The 22464-nt window shown below is 40.0% G+C and overlaps 1 protein-coding gene across 4 annotated transcripts in view; it reads right to left on the bottom strand.

The window, feature by feature from the left end:
• Positions 1-102: 102 nt before the first annotated feature.
• rnf17 (ring finger protein 17) overlaps positions 103-22464 on the bottom strand; it is a 27436-nt gene continuing 5074 nt past the window's right edge. For 2 of the 4 annotated variants that reach the window (XM_044216841.1, XM_044216845.1), the window contains exons 5-38: positions 21331-21420; positions 21051-21154; positions 20641-20809; positions 20342-20418; positions 19844-19918; positions 19033-19304; positions 18801-18884; positions 17609-17767; positions 16945-17116; positions 16525-16666; positions 15637-15824; positions 15333-15462; positions 15038-15200; positions 14305-14420; positions 13912-14029; positions 12886-13003; positions 12144-12383; positions 11752-11899; positions 11330-11442; positions 10827-10917; positions 10422-10543; positions 9816-10002; positions 8909-9026; positions 8153-8316; positions 6168-6287; positions 5639-5719; positions 5314-5436; positions 5156-5212; positions 4305-4415; positions 3734-3857; positions 3144-3279; positions 1887-2073; positions 853-992; positions 103-365 (exon numbers count right to left, since the gene is read on the bottom strand). In XM_044216841.1, coding sequence (XP_044072776.1) covers positions 897-992; positions 1887-2073; positions 3144-3279; positions 3734-3857; positions 4305-4415; positions 5156-5212; positions 5314-5436; positions 5639-5719; positions 6168-6287; positions 8153-8316; positions 8909-9026; positions 9816-10002; positions 10422-10543; positions 10827-10917; positions 11330-11442; positions 11752-11899; positions 12144-12383; positions 12886-13003; positions 13912-14029; positions 14305-14420; positions 15038-15200; positions 15333-15462; positions 15637-15824; positions 16525-16666; positions 16945-17116; positions 17609-17767; positions 18801-18884; positions 19033-19304; positions 19844-19918; positions 20342-20418; positions 20641-20809; positions 21051-21154; positions 21331-21420 — 4395 coding nt within the window. In that variant the 3' untranslated portion in view covers positions 103-365; positions 853-896. The remainder of the gene's footprint in view (positions 366-852; positions 993-1886; positions 2074-3143; positions 3280-3733; positions 3858-4304; positions 4416-5155; positions 5213-5313; positions 5437-5638; positions 5720-6167; positions 6288-8152; positions 8317-8908; positions 9027-9815; positions 10003-10421; positions 10544-10826; positions 10918-11329; positions 11443-11751; positions 11900-12143; positions 12384-12885; positions 13004-13911; positions 14030-14304; positions 14421-15037; positions 15201-15332; positions 15463-15636; positions 15825-16524; positions 16667-16944; positions 17117-17608; positions 17768-18800; positions 18885-19032; positions 19305-19843; positions 19919-20341; positions 20419-20640; positions 20810-21050; positions 21155-21330; positions 21421-22464) is intronic. The other 2 variants (XM_044216842.1, XM_044216844.1) reach the window with 2 other exon arrangements.

The raw sequence follows: 22464 nt of genomic DNA, 5'->3' as shown, positions 1-22464 counted from the left end.
GTATTTGTTTTGATAATTGCTGTCGAGGTGTAACTCTGCAGCAGGACTGGTGTGGACATCTCAAGAGCTTTAAGTATTTAATCACAAAGAAAACACTGCAGAAAAGTTAGACAGCATTAAGATTTTAATTTGTACCTTCATACGGACAAGTCTGTCTCACATGAGTCAAATGACTAGAAAACAAAGTGCTAAGTCAACACAGCTTACTCAAACACAACAGCCAAACATAAAATAAATAACTGCTCTTTAGGGTTACTGTCAAAGTAAAAACTACTGCAAATTTTCTGCAACATGTAAAAATTAAGAACAGCAGTCAAACAGCACAACAGAATGAAATCAAGATGTTAGCACGTCCGGGAGTAAACCTGGGGAAAGACGAGATGGGGGATTTAATAACAGCAGCTCAAATAATGTCTTTAAGATTCAGCTGGTTACACCTGTTTCTTTGCAACATTTAGTATCTGATCCAATTTGGCTCTAGGGCTACAACATTATGAATTAATCTTAATTCTGTTTATATTTTGTTAACTGATAAATTGTTGAGTATAAATATTCAGAAAGTAGTGAAAAAAGTCCATCACAATTACCCAGAATCCAAGGTGAGTTCTACAAATAGCTTTTTTCAACAAATTATAATAATTATTTCTCAGCAACTATATATAATCATGATGCCATCCAAACAGTAAGAGCGCATGCAGTATATATGAGAAGTGACAAATCTGAGGACAAAGTAATGTGATGTTAAAACCTGAGCTTTACAAATCAGACTCGGTAAAATAACAAAAGAGATATCCAAATTTCAAAAAGCACTCTGTCTAAATTTGTTTTATCGCGTTTGAAATGAAAACTTACACGAACTGTACCCTGTTTGTTGAGGAGGCTGTCTCCGCTCTGTGTCACTCGAGCTCAGCCAGTCCACTGCTCACCAGAGGCAGATGGACCAACTCTCCGTCCTCGTTGTACAGCAGCACTGTGAGCTCTGGTTCCCGGGCCTGAACAGACAGGCGGTAAGATACTGACTGGAAAGAAGTCATGTCTTGTGCTCTGACAAACGTCTGTGAGGCCAAAGGTTAGACGATGAACTGTGTTCGCAATAGAGATATGCTGTAGCTCTTTAAATGTAAAAAATTTAGACTGAAGTTGAGTTTTCTTCATGTTGAGTCTTGTTTAACTTCACAATCACATTGAGAGCTCTAATTAAATAATATAATTAAAAGTAAAAAAGTACAAGTGTAAATATAATTAAAAGCCACATCATATAGTAGTTAAATAACTGGTATTGTTTTGGTCACAGTTGTGGATCCTTCAAATGAACTAGAGGCTCAGCAAAGAAAGTGTATGCACCTGATAATAAAAGTACTAATAATAGTACTAATAACAATAAAACTGATGGTGCCATTATAACATTTTTATATTAACACTTTATTAAAGGTATCCTGTAGAGTTTTTGACCTCTAGTAGCGCTATGGTGCAGATTGTTTTGCTTGTCTTGTGGGTGACGTGATTCACAATCCTGCCAATTGTTTCACACTATTCCACTAATCTGCAGGTGGCAATAATGCGCCAAGAAACGCAGCAATGCACCAGAAAAGGCAGGAAAGAAGAAGACTCCAAGCTAGTAAACAGGGACGTAACCAATACAGGTTTCAAACCCTCATGTTTATGAGGAAGGAAATAATTTGGTCACATTTCTTAGACCTCAAAGATACATATAATGCGTTTTGGTGAGTAACACTAAATGTAAATATAACTTTTGTTTATTTATTCCACAGGGTACCTTTTAAATAACTATCGCTCTAGGTCCAATCCAAATGAAAAATCAGTTAAACATAATGATGGCTCTTTATATTTGTTTCTTTATTTTAAATGCGTTGTCAGTTTCTTACCACAACAGAGGCTGTGATGTTGCTGTGTAACAGGTCGATCATTTTCATTGCAGCCTTCACACTCCACCTGGGGCTGTAGGGCAGCACGTCTTCCTTCTTGTCGGCACTCGGAGCCTTGAAGCCGGCGACTTTGACCTTGAGCGCCCGTGACTGAAACCGCAGCAGCTCGGCCGGCATCTGACGCAACCTGACAAGAAGTGACGGAAGCAAGGTTACAGATAACAAGTTAAAGCAACTATAATATATTTTTATACTAAGAAATACGACTCCAAATGAATGATAATGTTGCTCCATAACTGCTGGATGTGCAAATAAGCAACTGTTTGCTAAAAAGTTCACCATATCAACTGCATGTCGTTGTCTCAGTACTTGTACTGTGTGCAATGATAAAAAAATCTAATCTAACCAATTTAAAAAGGTCATATATCAGTCTTGCGTTCGCAACTTGTTTCCGCTGCCCCCAAGTGGCTAAAAAATGAGTTACTGCAGGTTCAAGAGAGTGGAGTAAGTTTTTGCTTCTATCATACTGTGGATATAGCATTTAGGGCTGTCCCTTTTTATTTGAAATTCGAACATTCGTTCAAACGTGGGAAAAAGTTAATATTCAAACTGTAATGACCTGTTTGAATTCAGAATTTAGTCTATAAGCGGACAGACCATTTGAAGTAGTTTGCCTTGTGATCCAGCAGAGGGTGCTCTAAAAATTCAATCAGCTTGACCTAATAGTAAACTAAGCTAGTAATGTTATGTCATTTGCTACGAAAATGGAGGACACTAGTGAGCAAAACCGTCCTGAGCGGAATATCACGACACCAAAGCATCTGAGAAGCAGCGTGTGGAAGTATTTTGGAGTCTACACCGCAGATGTCAAAGTAACTAACAAAGATAAGGCTAACAGCTGTCTTACTCTACAACGACTAAGGTCTGCGGACTCACCTGATAGCTTGCCACCCAAGTGAGGCAGCGGAGGCACAACAGACGAGCGGAGTAACATCAAGTGTACAACCTCGTCTGACTGCCTACTATTCGGCACACTCAGAAGGCACCTTGCAGGATCTCATGATGGATCCCATGTGTGAGAATACTGTAAACTTTCTGAAAACCACTGCATCTCTTTAACCCTCTGTTTGGTTTGTGTCTCACAAGCACAAGCTGTGCCTAAGTACAGCCTCACAGAGCTGCTAGCATGGCTGTAGACTGAGTGTTGTGTGTTAAGTGTAGATAAAACTGAACTCCTGCAGTGTGTGAAGTTCATACTTGCTGGGGGGCAGAGTGTCATCAGAGCCAAAGTCGACGTGTTGGACCAGGATCATGACGGGCTCCACGCTGCTGAACTTGATCAGCTTGGCCCGGTAGTACTTTCCATCACTGTACTCTGCCAGACACGGACCACCTGGAAACCACAAGTCCAATTCCAGCTCAATGTTCAATTTAATGAACTCTGCACAGAAATGTCTGCGACACAGTAGCAGCAGCTGCTCAGGTTTGAAATGTATTCATGCACTTGTGAAGAGTAATCCTGAGGAAGGGGAATGTTTTTTTCCCTGCAACAGATATTTCAATATGTGCAGAGAAAGGATCACTTAAAAAGTGCAAGGCCGCTGGAACAAAAAGACGGAAAGCTTAACACCAGTGCACTCAAGTAGTGCGCCAATCCAGAAATGTATTTAATACTAGGCAATGTTTCAATCACAGTAGGATCATCAGAGATCCCGCATTTCCAATAAATTAAAAATTTGTCACTTGTTCCTTTTTTAAAAATAAAATGTGAAGACATGATGCTAACTAAGCCTTAATTTTGTTAAAAGCCCCATCTGTGCCTGGAAATATAGGCAGTGAAATGTTACCATGAGGGAAGTTGGTGAGTCGTGGCAGACTGTTGATGTTTGCATTGATTCTGGTCAGAGCCTCATCCAGACTCTCTCCATCCACCTCCGCATCAGCTGTTCCCTCCAAAGGCCACAGGAACAGCTGCAGGACAGACAGCAGATAAAGATAGATCACTTATCTCTGATCTCTTAAGATTAATGACTGACTATAGAAAACATCAACAATAATGAATAATGAAAGGGCAGTGTGCAATTTGTTCTCAGATGATCTGATTTTGACTAAACCTGGTGAAATTCACTCTTTACTCCATTATAGAGTCCAAAAGTATCCTGGCAGGCTCAAAAGGAACTACAGTTACAGTTTAAAAGAAGATGACAGTGTTTTTGGACCTTTTCTCATTCATGCCTGAGTACTTTTTCCAATACACATATATCATTTACTAAACTGAGTTTTCTTTTCAAGGATCAAGTTCACCTCAAATCATTTAAACAGTATCCTGTTATCAGTACTTACTTGGTTAGTTCAATGGTACAACTGCATGTACATCCGAAATTTTTAAATAGATGTTTTCTTGTGGTTAGTAGTTACCTCGTTGGGGGTCCACAGGTGCTTGACCCTGACTTGAAACTGCTCTCCCTCCTTGGGTAGTTTTGGGTAGATATAGGGCCCCAGCATCGGCTCCTCTGGGCCCTTCAGATCCTGGAGACACAGCATCTGCATCAGTCTTAGATTTACTCACCCTGTGATGTGTGCATGTCTGGCAAAGACAAGACTCACAGCCTGAAATGTTTCAGCCTGGGGACTTTAAATTACTGTCACCTGCAGCAAAGTCATGCAAACTATTTAAAACCGTAGCCATAAAAAGTAACTGAGGTCTTAAGTGGAAAACACACTGCCGCTGCAGCGCCGTGGTGCGGCATATGATGCGCGTCAAGTGACTTTTATGTTGTACTTCATTGACTTTTGAATTTGTGATGATCATTTTGTTATCTTGGAAATGCTTTAACTGCTTAAATCTCCTTTTAGCAAAACCAACGCCCAAAGGGCAACTGTTTTTAGACGTACCCAGGAATCCTGTAAAGTGCTTCAAGCAATAATCTGCACATAGCTTGCTCATGTTTACCTACCAGTGTGATGTTCTACAAAAAAGAAAACCAAAACGATTTTTGGAAAAAAGTGATTTTTGGCTATTAAGGCAGAAGGACACCAACATAAACAGCCTAACTACCAAGGTGGCTATTGCCAATGTGTTAGCAATTCTACTTTTAGCTCTGGTTTGGTCTCCAGCGCCTGAGAAAAATATCTGTGTCTTGAGCTGCTAGATATTCCACTTCCTTCACCAGCTACTTGTTTACTTCAGTTCTCTGCCATTTTACACTGGGCAGGTAGCAACACAAGTATATGGGATAGTCGGCCAATCTTCATTCTAACTGCAATACCTCAATGTCGATGTCCCAATCATCCAGGAAGGGGGCAGGAGACATCACTGAGTGTCCCTGCAGAGAAACACAGACATTCCTGAGTAAATTATGGCAGCACTGCGTCATCTTGGGTAACAGAAAACAACACACACACACACACACACACACACACAGACCTTCTGTGCTGCGACAGTCTGGTCCATGGAGGCGTGTTCGTGGTGACACAGGATCCTGCTGAGGCTCAGCCCGTCCAGGAAGAGCTCAACTGTGAGGGGTCCCCTCGGGTCAGTTGGCAGCTCCTACCACACACACACACAAATATACACAAGGGTCACCAACTACTTTACTAGTCGTAGTAGTTGACCACTAAAACCACTATTCAGTGCTGTGGACAGGAGTCGACCATGGACAATATGATTATAGTCAACATCCACAAAACACCAATGCCATTCACATTCATTCAGGTGTGATTCCATAACAAGGTATTGGGTGTAATTATACCATGACTTGCATGTCCACACAGCGGTTCAGCAACATCTCCCTCAGCAAGGCCACCGCATCTCGCTGCCACTTACCACCAACCTGAAGAGACAGAGAAAGAATAAATGAGAAAAAAGATGAGGTGAACATGTGAAGAGGTTTACTATGTGCAAACACATCTTTTTATGCAGACGCCCAATGTAGTATTTTTCTGAAATTACATACGTAATTATGACACAGAGTGTGGAGTCTGGAACAATAATAGACCTTATTAGTGGTTGATTCTGATCATTTTAATAATTATGGATTTTAAAATATTAATGAATTACAATGCATACAATGCACAGTGCAATAAAACAAAAATAAGTATTTTTATAAACATTTTGTAAGATCTATATTAAGAGAATATCAAACGTTTTCTTAGAGCTTCAGCTCCATTCGCTGAAGCAGACAGCTCTGAAAAGATATTAAGTGGACCTCTGAATGTAGGTTTTGTTTAAAGATTTCTTAAGAACTCATAGATATACCACCACACACACAAAACTCTTACAGGGTTAATATTGTGCAGCTGGCAGGGCAGACAAAGCTGAGGAACATCGTCACACAACAGCATGGGGTACACATGGACCACTGGGATGTTCTCCACCAGGCCATAGTCTACATATTGTACCTGGTAACACACAAACACACACACGAACATTACCAAAAAGACATATTAGTGATGTATTACTGTACCAGCAAGGAAAAGCTTTTAATTTGCTTCATGCATCTGTAGTTTAGCATGTACTGTGTTAGGTAACAACATCTCTAAGTTGTACCATATTGAAGATAATTACATCTTGGTTTTTGCACTTTAAGTTGATTGGTGTTACTACTCAATAAAAGTTATATATTACTTTAACATCACAGGATTCAAAATTAAAGCACTTTCAAGGTACCTAAACCAAAAATCTTAAAAAAATAAACTTTATAGAATTCCTTTATATCCACAGTAATCAATGTATTGTCACTTTGTTAATTTTACCAGCTGTTCATATTCTTTGATTGTATGTTTTAAATCATGATTATTTAATGCTTGCTGATTTCCAGAGCAAGGGATCAACAGCGGACTTATCTAGCTATGAATGAATTTGGCTCCTCTCCGAAGCAATTTTTTATATTTTTCGTTAGCCAGCAAGTTATCATTAAGTCGACAGCCTGTCATGTTGCTAAAGCGATAACAAAATCCACCTGTTCTCTAGTAGCTGATGAGCAGGTACAATTGTTAGCCAGCAACCTTCAATGTGCATGAATGCACAATGTCAAAGGTCAGAGGACGGGTACGCATTCTGAGAGCAGATGGTCACCCTCATGACGCCGGGTTTACACCAGACACAGAGCAGAAAAACACCCCCCTTTTCATTTTGGCACCCATGGGGGACCAGGGGCGCGGAACACTATAACAAATAGAATTAGCTGTAGTGTTTTCCAGGTTGGGTGTGAAAGACGCGAGGTTTAGGGGTGATTAACATGCTTGAGTTGAAGAAGGCTGCAACTCCACCTCCTTGGCCGGTGCTTCGAGGAATGAGAGTATTAATATGACAGGGCGGAGTGGATTAATTTAGGCTAACATGTTCTTCATGACCCAGCCAGGTTTGAGTAAGACAAAAGAAGTCAATATGATACTCTGATATTAAATCGTTCACTAGTACAGCTTTAGATGACAGAGATTCTCCTATTTTGTTGTGCTATTTCAGCTGTGGTAATTTTGTTTAGATTTTTATGTATAACTCCTCTTCTGTTAACTTTTGATTTAACTAATTTAAGTGGTCGGGGGGCAGACACCGTCACTAAGGAGTTTTGGGTGGGTAACTGCTCTGGAAGCGCAGAGAAGCGTGTAGGACTGCAACTCTGGTCTTATCATGGTTTAGGTCCACTAATAAACTGCTTCATCCAAAGTGGAATGAATGCCATCTCTCCCAATCAGACCAGGTTTTCCCTAGAAAGTCCGCCAATTATCTACAAAGCCCACATCGTTTGCTGGACACCACCTCGACAGCCAGCAGCGGAATGAAGACGTGGCTAAACATGTCACTGGTCAGGTTTGGCAGGGGCCCAGAGAAAACTACGGAGTACGACATTGTCTTTGCATATGCACACACCGACATTAATTTTAATGACCTCTGATTGGCGTAATCGGGAGTCGTGACCGCCAACGTGAATAACAATCTTACTGTATTTACTTACTGCTTATCCTTAGCCAGCAGTTTTAAAAATGATATATAGGCTGATATAGAAGTTTAGGCTGTAGCGGCTGCTCTGCAGGTGCGCTGAACTGACACTAACTGGGCAGGGGAGTGAATGGTATATTTTTCATATTTGAAGGTTAGGTGTAATGAAGAAAAGACATCAGTAATAATGTTGAGTTTATAAAACCGAAAAATATTAATAGATGAGTGTGAGAAATTGTCATTGGTTGTTGAATCTACTTTAAATGGTTCTTGAAAGGTCTCTCCCAAATTACAAGGAAAGGATTTTTGTGTGTGTCTTTCTGACCTTAACGTGTCCTCCCAGCACCTCCAGCAGCTGTCCTCGATACCACAACATGTCAGGTCCGATGACGGCACAGCCCAGGACTGACTTCCAGGTGTAAGGCTTCTGTCTGGGCAATGTCTTCATGCTCTGCTGAATCCTCTCCCTAAGCTGCTCCAGCTGACACTCTGACACACACACACACACACAGATATACTGTATATTTAGCAAACATTTATTTAGATCCTAATTTCATCTGCAATTTTCCTCTCTGAATTGAAACACCAGAGCCAAAAAAAGAAACTATGACTATGACGACTATGATTTTAGAGCAGATACAAGGCTGTTTGGCCCCTTTCAATCTAATACATAAACTTGTATCAATAACAGAACTTGGTGCTCAATCCTGGGGGAGTTCAGTTTCAGTTGAAACTTTGTCTGACACTGTCTGATTTCTCAGTTGTTGGTTTAATACATTTGCAGTCCAAATGAATACAATAAGTGTTGTGAAGACACATTATCTTGCACACCTCATTTTCTGTGGTTGTTGCTTTTGTTTTACACACTAACTTAACTGCTCCTCATGTTTTATATCCGTTTTTAAACAGCTGCTGTGTAAAGTGCAATTATTACAAGGATTGCATGATGGACAGATTATGTTTTTAGTCAAATTTATGTTTCTATAATAAAAAGTATGAATAGTATAAATAAAAGTATGTACTATAAAAAAACAAACAAACAGTTAATCTCAGCATTAGCTCAGTGACAATGTGCTCTTACGTGCACCTGCATTCTGTGTTCTGGCGTAAATGAGTCCGTCCTCTCCAATGGCAGAAACACTTATCTGGATGTGACCAAGGCATGGCAGCTCTGGGGGGTGGTACAACTGAGTCTTCACCTGTACACACACACAAAAAACAACACACAGAATATAACCAGAACTATGGATTATAATAGCTTGGGCAGTTGTTTTTTTATAAACCACATTTATTCACACACACTTTTCCAGATGTTTTAGTTATATACAGTAGATTCTGAAAAACAATCTCTTTACGATGCCCCTCAAATGCTCATCTTTTACAAGGCAAGGCAACCTTTGAACAACAAGTCAATTCAAAGTGCTTTACATAAGACATAAAAGGCATTAGGATGAGTTATAAAAAGACACCCAAGTAAATATAAAGACACAGATAAATAGGATTTAAAATAAAATATGAGATAAAAATGAGCTAAAACAGAACAAGACAGATAAAACAGGAGAATACAAATTACAGCGCATTTACAGTGCAGGATATGAATAAATAGTCCCAATTTTTGTTAAATAAAAGACAGTGGCAAACAGAAAAGTCTTAAGACCTCAAGTTTTCTGGGAGTTTGTTCCAGTTATGTGCTACATAAAAACTGAAATACTCCATGTTTAGTTTTGACTCTGGGGACAGTAAGCAGACCTGTCCAAGATGATATAAGAGGTCTGGACAGTTCATAAGGTATTACAGTATTTGTGATATAGGCATTGGCATATTTTAAGCTATTGCACACACTAAATATTGTTCTGAACTTAGCTAAATGCCGATACTGCTATACGTTGTCACCAAGTTTGCCTAAGTGGCTGATTATTTTATGTATTATTGTATTTCCACGGAATCCAGGTGGATAGAAATGGTTTCTTGTTTGTGTGTGAGATCACCTTCTCAGCAGACATAATGGTGCGGGGGGCTGGTTTTGGAATGGTGGGAGTGGACACAGCAGATAAGGGGGAAAGAGAAGAAATGGGTGAAGAAGCTGGGTGAGTGTTTTTCTTCTCGCCATCCGCTTGTGTCTCGCTCACTGGAGACTGTGCATCAGTTTCTTTGGGTTTTTGAACGACAGCATCTCTGTAAGACAACAGAAACACACACTTAGGAAAAAAACAGGTGCCCTCTAACATTAGACAGACACTGGCTTAAAATTAAAAACTGAATATTAGCCACTGACTACCGGCACAAAGTACTGGCCATTAAAAATACAGTAATAAGGTTAGAAAATGTCATATAAATCAGACCCCTGTGACTGCAGAAGCAGTTAGCAAAAACAGTATAATTGAAGATTATAATGACAGTGAAAAGTAAATAACATGTAAAGAATTTAAGAAATTGTTGCATCTGTCTACCGGAAAGAGAGATAGTCAGAAAGACATATATGGAGAAGAGAAAAGAAAGGTTGCTTAGTTATTTAAGACCTGTAAATCATAATAATCACACACACACACACACACACACACTTCCATGCATGTGGGACACATACACACACAGACCTTGGTTTTCTGTCCCTGAGGGCGAGGCCCTCGCTGGCCAGAAAGTCTGCAATGCTGACAAACTGTCCCATCTTGTTGGAGCAGAACAGAGTGACGGGTATTGGACGCTCATCTGTCAACTCCTGGACAACAGAGGAGAGGGAGATACACATTGAAACTAGGTCATTACAGCAACAAAGAAAAGAGGTTCCTTAAATGCCAAAAAGCAAAGAGTATAATGAGTGAAGTAACTAATAATAAATTAAAAAAAACGCAGAGCACTTCTGAAGCCATTGACTTGAGGAAATTATTTATCTTTATCAACTACTCTATGTAGATAAAGGAAACTTGAGCAAAAACCTTGTGCAAAAGGAAAAGGAGAAAGAAATGGGGGCATGAGGAGAGGAGAGGAGAGGAGAGAAAGACCTTGATGGTCATAACAGCCGAGGCTCCGGTCAGATAGTAGGAGAATAGGTCGCAGGCTGTAGCCGTCCAGGTGGATCGGCCTCCTGCTGGCCTGAAAGAGAGAAAGGAGTAAAAGTGACCAATTAAGATACACATAAAAACAAATTTCACCCAAAACAAAATACAGAAAATTGTAAAGCAGCGGTCATAAGAAAGCAGGCACACACTCCATGTATGAAACTCTGTCTCCACAACTGCTGTGAAGCACATTAACTGACTCAAAACTTTTTTAATTTCAGACAATAAATAGCTACTATTCCAGCACCATGTGCTGCATTTAAAATCACATTCTTTTGAGATGATGAGAACAGTTAGACATTGTGATATACAGTACATCATTGCTGTCCAAAATTCAAAAACACACAGTGAAACCACCCAACCATACTCTGAGGGTGTGTGTTTTTTTATGGATGAAGACATACTGTATGTGTCTAAATACTGACTAAATACAGTGTGTGTGTAACCTGATGTTAGTGAGAGTGCACTCCAGTGCCAGAGAGCCCATCAAGGAGGATGGTAGTGGCCGCAAGTTGCTGACGTGGAGCTTCACTGTGTTGCCATGGTCACAGCGCATCACCTGATAATGTACCAGCCAGCAGAGAGAAACAGTCACCGTTATCAATTCAAACAAGCTTTAAGCCATAATAATGTTTAATGAATGCTTTAAACTAATTTCCTCCACAGTTCGATGGTACATAACTGTAAATAATCCAGCCAATCAGACTGCGCTTTGCACAATGCAGTCATGATCAAGCATATCATAATTAAACAAGGACCCTGACTTATTGACTCAAAATTTCTTGTGTTACAATAAAATGGCTGTAAAAAGATGTGATAGAAGACAAGACACTTTCAGGCTGCTCTTTTGGAGCAACAGTTTTTATACCTCTGCAATGTTGTCGGATGAGACGTCAGAACAGATCCGTCCTCTCTCCCAAACCCCGTTAATGTGAGCAGCACAGTACATGTCTGCCTTCCACGCCACATCTTCGGGCTCCATAGTTGCACACTCCTGCTTCACCAGTTCACACATTCTGAAAAACACGGCAAGATATAATAGAACTAACACTATATGCTTCCAACATCATATGGCCAGCAGGACCTTTCCTTGGTTGCTTCATGTTGGGATTGCATTTGTGAAAGTAGTATTCATAGTAAATATGGGGTATTCTACAGTACAGTACAGACAAATCTGGCCGTTGACTGGAAGAAAAATATTTTTTCTGTACCAATATTTGGTTTATTAAAGGATTTTTAAATAATGGTTTTGCTGCTGACCTTTTGAGCTGAGAGTCGTACTGGGTGAGATGGACGTAGAAGCTACTCGGTGAATTCACGTGGCTGACTCTGACTTTCAAGTCTTTGAGTTGGGCAGGGAGCTTCAGGTGAGGCTGAAACTCCAGCGGCTCCTCATTCTGCTCTCCGGGGATTTTTTGGTCCATGGCCAAATCAAGATCTAGTGGAGGGTCCCATGTGGCAGACTCATCATAAGGGGGACTGACATCCTTGGACTTAAGTCTGCAGGAGGGACGGAGGAATTGGAGGAGAAAATAGTCGAGGGCAGTGAGAGAAGAAAAAGCGATGGAGATAGTGTACAACAAAGAATAAAGATAAGAATAAAGATGAAAATATAATAGTACAGAAGTACACAAACTGAAAGATGAACTGAAAAATACTAAAATAAGTTAGGGAAGACTTGATACCATTTTATCCATTTTGATACCTTTGCCCCATCACTATCTGCAGATTACATTACCAATCAGATATTCATTTTTCTCCCTCTTTAATAACTATTAAGCTCTTACTACACCATTTAAAGTACTGGCCCTTAGATGCGGTTCCTCACATCTTACTGCAACAACAGTGGTGTTGTACATATACAACATTAGAGTGCAACAACTATTTCTTTAATGGTGTAGAAAAATCTATTTTAAATTCTTAGATTAAATAACTTAAGTTGGCATTTTCTCATTCACCCTTAGAAATACAGGTTGTGGAAGACACTCCAGACAAGTCTCACCCCGTTTTGAAGCAGGCCTGCTCCTCTTTGACCAGCAGCTCAGCAATGTTGGCTAGTGGCCCGTTGAGGCCGCTCTCAAACAGTTTGACTGGCAGAGGCTCAGTCTTAGGGACTGTTGCTGGAGGGGCACAGTGAAGGAAATAAAAATGGTGAGAAAATGCACAGACCAAAAAATGGGTTTTGTTGACAAAAGAGTGCAATATTAAAAACACAAGCTTAGTATCTGACACACACACAAAGAAATCAGGAAGAAGAAAAAAACTAATCCACACACACCCATGCAGCTATGTAGCTATGGCTGTCTCAATTATTACATATATTACATTACATACATCATTATATTTGGCGACCCATTTTAGCATTTTAAATGTACATTTTTGTATCCGTTAGGGAACGACGCCATCCACGATCGATTAACTAGTTGACAATCTACCCTCGCTCTACCCCTTCTGTGCGGTCTACTGACAACTGCATATGCTCTACAGAGAAAGTCTCCTGTTTAATGTAGGCCTACTTGTTCCACTGTTTAGTAAAAGCTGTGTTTTTTGAGCGACTACATAAAACGTACTGCGAAGAAAGTCAACAGAGCAGACACATACAGGGAGAGAGAAACAGAAAGAGGTGGGGCAAGCTGGTGTGTGTGTGCAGTAAGAGACAGAGGTGTAGGTGTGTGCGTGTGTGGAAAAGAGAACTGAAGGGAAAAGCAAGGTGAGCAGATTCAAGTAGTTTGTGAGTAAACACTAAAATAAGGTGGACAATTATGTAGAATTAAAAAGGTGAAATAAGAAATAGGGTAATGTATTAATGTATTCTTTCAAATATTATATAATATTTTCAATAGACAAATATACTGCCCCGCCCAATTTATTTTTATGTATTTTTTTTATATGGATTATTAAACTATTACTAGGCTTATACTATAATAGTGGCATAAAATGAACAGAAAAAGACAATTAAATGGTCAATCACAATTATTTGTATGACAATTAATCGTCAACTAAAATTTCATGATCGTGACAGCCCTACCTGTAACCACAATAGTGACCAGTTTCTGGTGAGCCAGGCTGATGAATCTGTTGGTGCAGGCCTCACTCCAGGTTCCTCCATCCAGAGGAATCACACCGGACAAACAGCAGCGGATTGCCTGGGCAGCAGAAGAGACACTTCCTGTTGACTTAATTAACCCAGCACTAGCAAGAGTGTAAATAGAATGTACATATCATTTATATTATCTGCTAATGGAAAATTAGTGTAGTGTAATTATGTCCAAAGTGTAAGCTGAGATATTAGATTAGAAGGGAGAAAACAAAATTTTTCCTTAAGGATTATTAGCCAGGATGGTCAAAGTCTGATATTACTCTTCAGGGCCAACTTAAACAAAATTAATATCAGTTGATCAATCAAATGCTGTTTTCTCACCATAGAAGGAAGGGCAAAGAACTCATCCTTGATCTTCCTCAAGTCGCTGACTGACAAGATGTTCTTATTGCCAAAGTCTACATACCGCACTTCCACTTTTCTGGCCCCTGGATGACCTACACACACACACACCAGGGTCACTTTAGTGTACTCTATTTCTGGGCTGCAGTGGCAGTCATTCACACCACTGAAATTTTGGTTCCAGTCTCTAACAAAACTAATAGTTATAACGTGTAGTGCAAATTAATTTTGGCATCCGTGCTATTTGATCTTTCAACTTCAGCAAAAAATGTGTGCATATCCTAGGGCTTTATGAATCCGCTTCATAAATGTACAGAGATAAGAGGATAATAACAGAAAGAACTAGTGTTTCTGGTGAGATCTGACACACAGGCACACTATTACACAAACAGTTGCTGCATCCGTTGCTGGCTAGCTAACAGCTAACGTGCAGCTGGTACATTGGACGTTTGGTGTGAATAAAGATGGTCCTGCAGCCAAATTTGTGTAAATGACACAAGGCAACATACCTTAAGTGTCTTTCCATATATATTAAAGAGACAGACAGAGTGAGAGAGATACACACCACCTCTGATTTCCGCCATATCCATTGGACATTCTGATAAAACTTTGATGAACTGAATATAGGTTGAATCATTATTACATTACACTAACAAGCAGTACCTGCTGGTAAAACAAACATTTATTCAAACTGTGACATGCACACCCTCACCTATGACTTGAGCTCTGTACCACAACTTGTCATCATAGCGGGCAACACAGGCCTGTCCTATCACAGGGCAGTAGACGTTGAGGTCATCTGCTGCAGTCACTGCAGTCTCATTGTAACATTCCTGGAGCTTGGCTGAGAGCAACAAGGACTCCATGTTATCAACCTGGTGGGGGGGTGGAGTGCAAGAGAAAGATGGGGAAATGAAAAAGAATAAAGAGACCAATAAAAAAGGTAGTCAGCATCTAAGCCTCATTTGGCATAATATAAATATATAGTGCATGTGTTTATTTATTACCAGTTGGATGTAGAAGTCAGCAGGGTTGTTGATGTGGGACACCACAGCATTGAGCTCTGTGTTGATCTTGGGATAGACAGGAGGGTAGTACAGCAGGGGACTCGTGCCCAATGTCACTGGAGAATAAAACCTTTTTTTGGAAGAGCACATCCAAAGTTAGGGCCACTTCAGTTGTAGGGCTTGATATTCAGAAAGTCCAAATTTAATTTTGAATCAATTTAATTTGATATGACTCAATTGTTCAATTACATCAGATAAATAATTTGCTCATTAGAATTTTTCCTGGTAACTTGCACATGTGTACCTGGCCACTTCAATGAAAACAAGGTACTCTCTGACAGAGATGGGCACATCACTGGACTGGTCCATGGGAGCTTTCCTCAGGTCCACCAATAAAGAGTCTCTGTCCTGACCCAAAGGCCGCATCTCCACTGCAGCAGAGCCAACCACACTGCAGAACTCAACCTGCGCCTCTTTACTCCAGCCCTTTGTCTGAACAAACACACACACAGTAAACACACCTCCTACTATTGCTGCTGTTTGCAAAAAACAGATTAAAAATAACTACATTTCACAAAACAAAGCAAAAACACTGCAACATAAAAACAAAAATCCAAAATTTGAAGAAACAACAAAAACAAAAAACATTTCCACTTCAAAAAGGTACTCTAGGTACCTTCCGTCTTTCTCAGTCTTACTTCTGATTGTTTGTCTACAACATCACTCTCTGATACTGTAGCTAGATGAAGGTGGACATTTCTGTGCAGCCTTTACAGTGTTGCACAGCCTGGTGAGGAAAACAAGCTCACGCTGGTCATGTCTTTCTCCCAACATCAATAATTCAGCATTCTCTTTTAGTGGATTACCTGTTGTCCAACCGAGTGCAGGCAGAATTTTGTGTATCTTGCTGCAAATGTTTCAGAATCAGAAATACTTTATTGATCCCCGAGGGGAAACTCTTTCGTTTGATTAAATGGCAACCCTTTTCGATCAGCAGGGAAAGGCTAGGCCTCCATGCTTATCACCACAAATGGCAGAACGTGGGCAAGTCCCAAGTTCTACTTTTGTTAATGTGTTTTCTGAAACTTGAGGGCCACCATATGATAGCTTTTCTTTTATGTCCCAGAGAAGGAAAATGTAATTATTTTGGTAAAAACAGATATTGTATCTATTTAAATCTCAGTGGTCTTACCAGGTCATAGGGGACAAGGTCCTTGAGTGAACATCTGATGGCCTGACGAGCAAAATGACCCAGTGCCGCATTCACTGCTTCACCCACCTTCCTCAGGTGGTTGTTCACAGCTTTCAGTGAAGACTCAGTGGTCCCTTCCTCACTGAAAAAGGTGTCAGAGAAGAGTGGAGGATGTAATAATATAACTTTGTACAGCATTCTACTGAATAACTGAGAAAAATGCTTCACAATCAAGACATTTAAAATGGGTCAGTTAAGCATTTCTGAAGCCAGAGACTGAGATATTTTGTTGATATATTCTAATAACATGATATAATGATTTGCATCTTTCAGTCATTCAGTACAGAAAGTTAAACAATCTGGTGCTGGATGGTATGGGACACTGATATGTATACCTTCTGTCCATTTGTGAGTGCGTACCTCTCTATGGTGAGGCTTTTGATGAGGCCATAGTCAACAAAGAAGACTCGGATACTGGCCAGCTGGGTGACTGGGCAGGATTTCACAGCCTCCACACATCCTTTCTGCAAGATTTCAACCACACTACCCCGGCACCAGAGTCCTTCCTTCAACGTAACAAAGATCATGGAGCCTGGAGAGGAGCAGAGAAAAATGGCTGAATCACAGGCCAAGAATGTTTCACACCACTCAGAGGATGAGTGGTGTGTAATGCATTCTCAATATTATTTGGTGGCAAACTTAATAAACACATAATAGATCAACAGATAATTTCATTATCATTGAGAAGAAAATTAAATCATTTTTGTAATATATCAAACCATTTTTTAAAATTCTATTACAACATAAAGCCAGCAGCAATTAGTCAACCAATAACAGAATTCTTAATCAAATAAGTACACACTGACCAACTAATTGGTCCTGACCACCGTCGGCAGGTGCAGCACTAACAAAACTAATAAACTTTTTGTCTAATTTGCTCAACATTAATTTGGTGAAAACTTTGCCATAAACTAACAATAACATTAACATTCATTGCTACATAGAATGCACTTAAACTCAAAGTTGAAAACTAAAATTCTCCTTATTTCTCCATCATTTTGAGGACACACACACATGCACACACCGGTCTCCACTGTGTCACTGGAAGTGAAGCGACAACTATCTCTGCTGCAGAAGTAGTTGATCTTCTTAGATAGGATCTCGCTTTCCCTCTTCTCTGCCACGTAGCGGACGTAGAAGTGACTTGGATTCACAACATGGGTTACCACCACCCACTGGGTGACTAGGAGAGAGGAGCAAGGAGAATGAGAGCGGGAGGAATGGTGGTAGTAGGGGCAAGAGGAATTAATGGAGGAGAGAGATAAGAGAGAAAGAGGATGAGAAAATAGGAAAATTGTGTCACAAGGGAGTGAGGAGCGATGGCAGGGAAGGTGGAAGGGAATAAGAAAGAAAATGAGGGGGAAAGGAACCAGGAGAAGGGAGGAGAGAGGGGATGAAGGGAGAAAGGAGGCAAGGGTTAATAACGTAGGCAAGGCAAGAGAAAAGAATATAGCAAGGTTTCCAAGTTGGATGACAGACAAAAGGAAGGAGGGAAGAAGCAGGGGAGGAGCAGAGGAAGAGTAAGGAGGAAAGAAGGAAGAGTGAGAGAAGATGAAGAGGAAAATAAGGACAAGGAGACAAAAGTTTTGAAAGTAGACAGTGTGGAAGGGAGGGGGAGGACAGATGGAGAGGATGGAGGATAGGGCAGTAATGTCATTTGTGTTACAGAGTGAGCCTAGAGTGTTGTATTATGGGTTGTTGCCTGGCTGTATAGTAGCTAGGCCAGCATTTTTCCACCCATCTGTCTATAATGTGTTAGTGTTTAGTGTGCAACAAGTAAGTGTTTTCTGCTCACTTTGCCGCCATGGATAAAGTACATTACATTTACTAGTTGAAGGTGTACGCTGACTTTTTTACAGTAGAAACAGACCAGACAAATTAATCTGTCGAGTTGTCGAGATAAACAGTGTCACAAAATGTCAGGTGAGAAGATTTGAAGCTGAAAACTTTGGAAATCAACAAACGTACGAATGAGCTACAAAGACCAGTTTAAGTTCATTAGTTAATTTTATCTACCAGTAAATAAGTCCATTTAAAAATGTGATGACTATATTTTTTGTATAATTTTTTAATTTCTAATTAAATGTGACAACACATTTTGAAGATTTCAAAGAGAGTGTATCTGCCTACATTGGTTTATCAAAGATGTTTATCTTCAAAAAGTCTTATATATAACGTCAATATAACTACACGATTATACAGTTGCCTCTCCCTACCATTTCTCTTATTGTCAAGATTTTTCCTTCTCCTGTGGATTCTCCATTTGTCATTAGCCAGCTCAGGGCCAGTGGGTGGGGGAGCTGCAGAAAGATACAAAGCATTTAACAAAAACAGATTAAGGCGTCTCTTCTGCCTCCTTCATAAGCAATTTAGTGTTCTGACTGGATCTGACATTATCTAAGTGAAATTAAAGTCAAACAGGAACATGTGACAAAGCCACACACTCACTGTGTTCCGGTCCCTCGTCAAAAAGTTCTTCAATAATTACGTCTGGAGTTTCAAGGTCTGAGGCTGAGCTGTGGCGAGAAAGGTTAGACCTGCGACGAGGTCTTGGGCTTGGAGAGGAGCCTCGTGATGATGACCTGTTAGCTCCTGGGCTCTCCTGGTCCTGTTTTTGTGGGGTGGAAAGCATGCTGCTGTTCCTGCCCTCTACATGTTCCCAGGGGGACTTTCTGTTTGAGTTGCCCAGTTGGTGGCCTTTGGGTGGAGACTCAGACAAGCTAAAAATTAAACGCGAGAGGACTTGGTTTCAAAACACAGATGCCACATGAGTTAGGAGCCATATAAAAGAAGCAGAATGTAATTTAAAATTATTAACACACAATATGTATGTAATATACTCAAAACATGACATGAATTTACTTGACAAACGCTAAGGGCAGCAGATGCAAAATTAAAAGATTTGAGGCAATTACAGAGGATGGTATCACTTGTATTTTGGTGTAGTATTTTCCTGCTCATCAATAATGTTTTGGCACAACAACATTAACTTTAAATATACTTAAACCTAATAGTAACAGATATAGTACAAAACCTAGAGATATCTGAAATGGCACAGATGAAAGAAACTCTCCTCATACAGTAGTCATAAGTGGAGTTGCAAAAAACATCAAATTTGTTGTGTAATGATGTTCTTTGTTGAGGTTTAAAATTCCTTTGCTGGAAAAAAAAAAGGAAAACAAAGAAGTAGAAGTAGCAGTTTTCATCCTCAGGCCCAAATCAATCCAAATAACATATTGGAAGATATTTAAGGACTCACTGCTTTGGGTTGCTGACTTCCATCGTCAGAGACAATGACAGACTCTGGTTCAGGCCTTCTGACTGGAAAACACAGCTAGAACACAAACATACACACACACACACACACACACACACACACACACAAGCATATATAACCAAATTCAAAATCAATAGTATAAGTCAAAGCCCGTCACTAATGTTTGTCAGGCTCCCATGCTTCATGCAACTACAGCACAAATGTAATTACAGTGCAGGGAAAATGAACAGTGGCAAGTACATGAATATTTAAAATGTCTCTTCTATTCTGGCAGTTACTTTGATATTTAACACAATTTGGTTACCTGCTACAGCAGCTGATACAGCAGGAAAACGGTTGTATACAGAATATTCTACTTTTTATTGTTGTTTATTTGTGTCATGCTAATACTTTTGCAGTGGTGAAATAACACTTGTCAGAATAGAACACAAGGTCTAACATAAAACACTGCAAGCAAACATCAGTCTTAAAGTGACAAACCTCATTCCAGAGCCCATAGTAATGCATTTCATATCGAAGGACTGGTTATCCACAGGAGCCTGCAACGTCTCCAGAACCTATCACACACACACACACAGCATAATTCTGCAGCCACTGTATATTAAACCGTTTTGTCTGACCAAATTCTTTTAATGGGGAAATTGTTGGAAAATAAATGTAACAGCTGCAGCCAGAGTTTACCAGCACATACTTAGTGTGAGTTTTATAGTATCTGGCCGTGCATTGTGTGCTCACTAAGAAGTATCTGTTGGGGTGTATATAAGCATATAGTTTCATACCTTATCCAAGGTGCAGTACTGCTCCAAAAAGGGGACACGGCGTACTTCTCTGGCCATCTGCATTGCAATCCCCAGGGCCTTTATCCTCTCCTGGACACAGCACACCTCTGCTTGGCTGGCGGAGAATCGTGTCTCCAGTTTTGTCAGCTGACTCAACTGCACATCCTTCCTGTTGACACGAAGACAAGAATTTACATGCATCAGATAAATGTCGCTTTACAGACTTTCTTCAGAAAACCTTACCCTTGCCCCTGTTTGATTTTCAAGAAAATAAAACATTCTGAAAAGAAAGATCTGTGTGCAATCACTGGTTTCATATCAATAGATAAGACATTTTTCCTAAAGAGAACACGGGATCTCATTATACAGCTTTTACTATTTAAGTACATTTTTGCAGTTTATATTCATACCACTTTTGAATAGCATGTAAAGCCTTGTCTGCAGCTTGCTTGAGCTCCATCTCCAGCCGAGCTCTCTCTCTCTTCACCTGTTCTGTCAGACCAGTTGTCAGAGTCTGCACAGATGAGACACACTCATGAGCAACACACAAACTGAACAAAGTTTTATGATTTGCCTTTTTCTTTCTGATGTGTAAAACCGATGATTTTGTCCCCTCTTAGTAAATAAATAATGTCAACAATCATGTTCTATAAGGTGTGTACAGTTTTTTGGATCTAGTGCAGCTTTCACCTCATGGATGTGTTCCAAAAGGGCAAGATTTTCTGCTGCCCGGACCAACGCCTCATCCACCACCTTCTCAATCTTCTCGATATCAGCTGGCTGAATGAAACAAACAGAATTTTAACCATTTTAATCTGAATCACTTATGTTCATTGTAACCTTTAAGCCACTACACCCTCCCTTTCAATTAATTGAGTTTAAGTTAAGGACTGATGACAAATTTCTGTCACCGTGTAGCAACGTGGATGCTCAAAGTATAATTTGAGCTTTAGAAGCAGCTTGAACTCTGATCAGACAAGACATTGAACACTAATACACCTTGGTATCCCAGGCAACCTGTTCCCCAGCTACATATCTGGCTCCTCTAGTGAACCCAAGGCATTCCCAAAAGAGCCAGGATATATATAAATCTTTCAGGGTGTACTAGGTCTGTCCCAAGGGTGGCTTCCCAGCTGGACATGTCCACAATATTTCAAAAGGAAGTCACTCAAGAGGAGGGCGGGGGGCAATTTGCCCTTTTCTCTTAGAATTGCAAGCACTGTTTTTTTTATCCCAATCGCTTGACACTTGTAGTACTGTACTTTAATACCATCTCAAGACTACGATAAAAATCCATATCATCGGGAATAGGGGTAACAGCATAGGCTGCGTTCTGTTCCACAGTGTACATAAACAGTACTCCCTGCTCAGGGAATGTCGGTTAAGGGAACTTCTCTCGACAAAACACCCTGCAACGTCACTACCGCAGACATCACTTCCTCCGAGTGTTACCCTGGTAACGTAAACACCTCGGATACCTGCTGCTACTGTGGAAATTTTACACTACTGAAATAAAACATTGAAACAAAAACTGATACCATTACAAAACTTATTCTATTGAAATGTATGTAACTTGTGAATAAATGTGATTTGATTCATTTACAAGATATACGGTGTCATTCCCAAGGAGATTAATATTTTGCAAATTATTTATAGATTATTATGTAATATTATGTGTTGATTATTTACAGATTATTATTATGTAATATGTATATTATGTCGTCCTTGATAATCATGAATGGTGCTCAGAATTAATGCCAGGTCTCGTGCACTCTGTTGTTGTCAACCTTATACTTCTAAGGTAAAACTAGCAAAAATGCCAGC

This window comes from Siniperca chuatsi, linkage group LG12 (genome assembly GCF_020085105.1).
Source record: "Siniperca chuatsi isolate FFG_IHB_CAS linkage group LG12, ASM2008510v1, whole genome shotgun sequence".
NCBI classification, from domain to species: domain Eukaryota; kingdom Metazoa; phylum Chordata; class Actinopteri; order Centrarchiformes; family Sinipercidae; genus Siniperca; species Siniperca chuatsi.
Note: the sequence above shows the minus strand (reverse complement) of the source record. Positions and strands in the feature narration are given on the sequence as shown.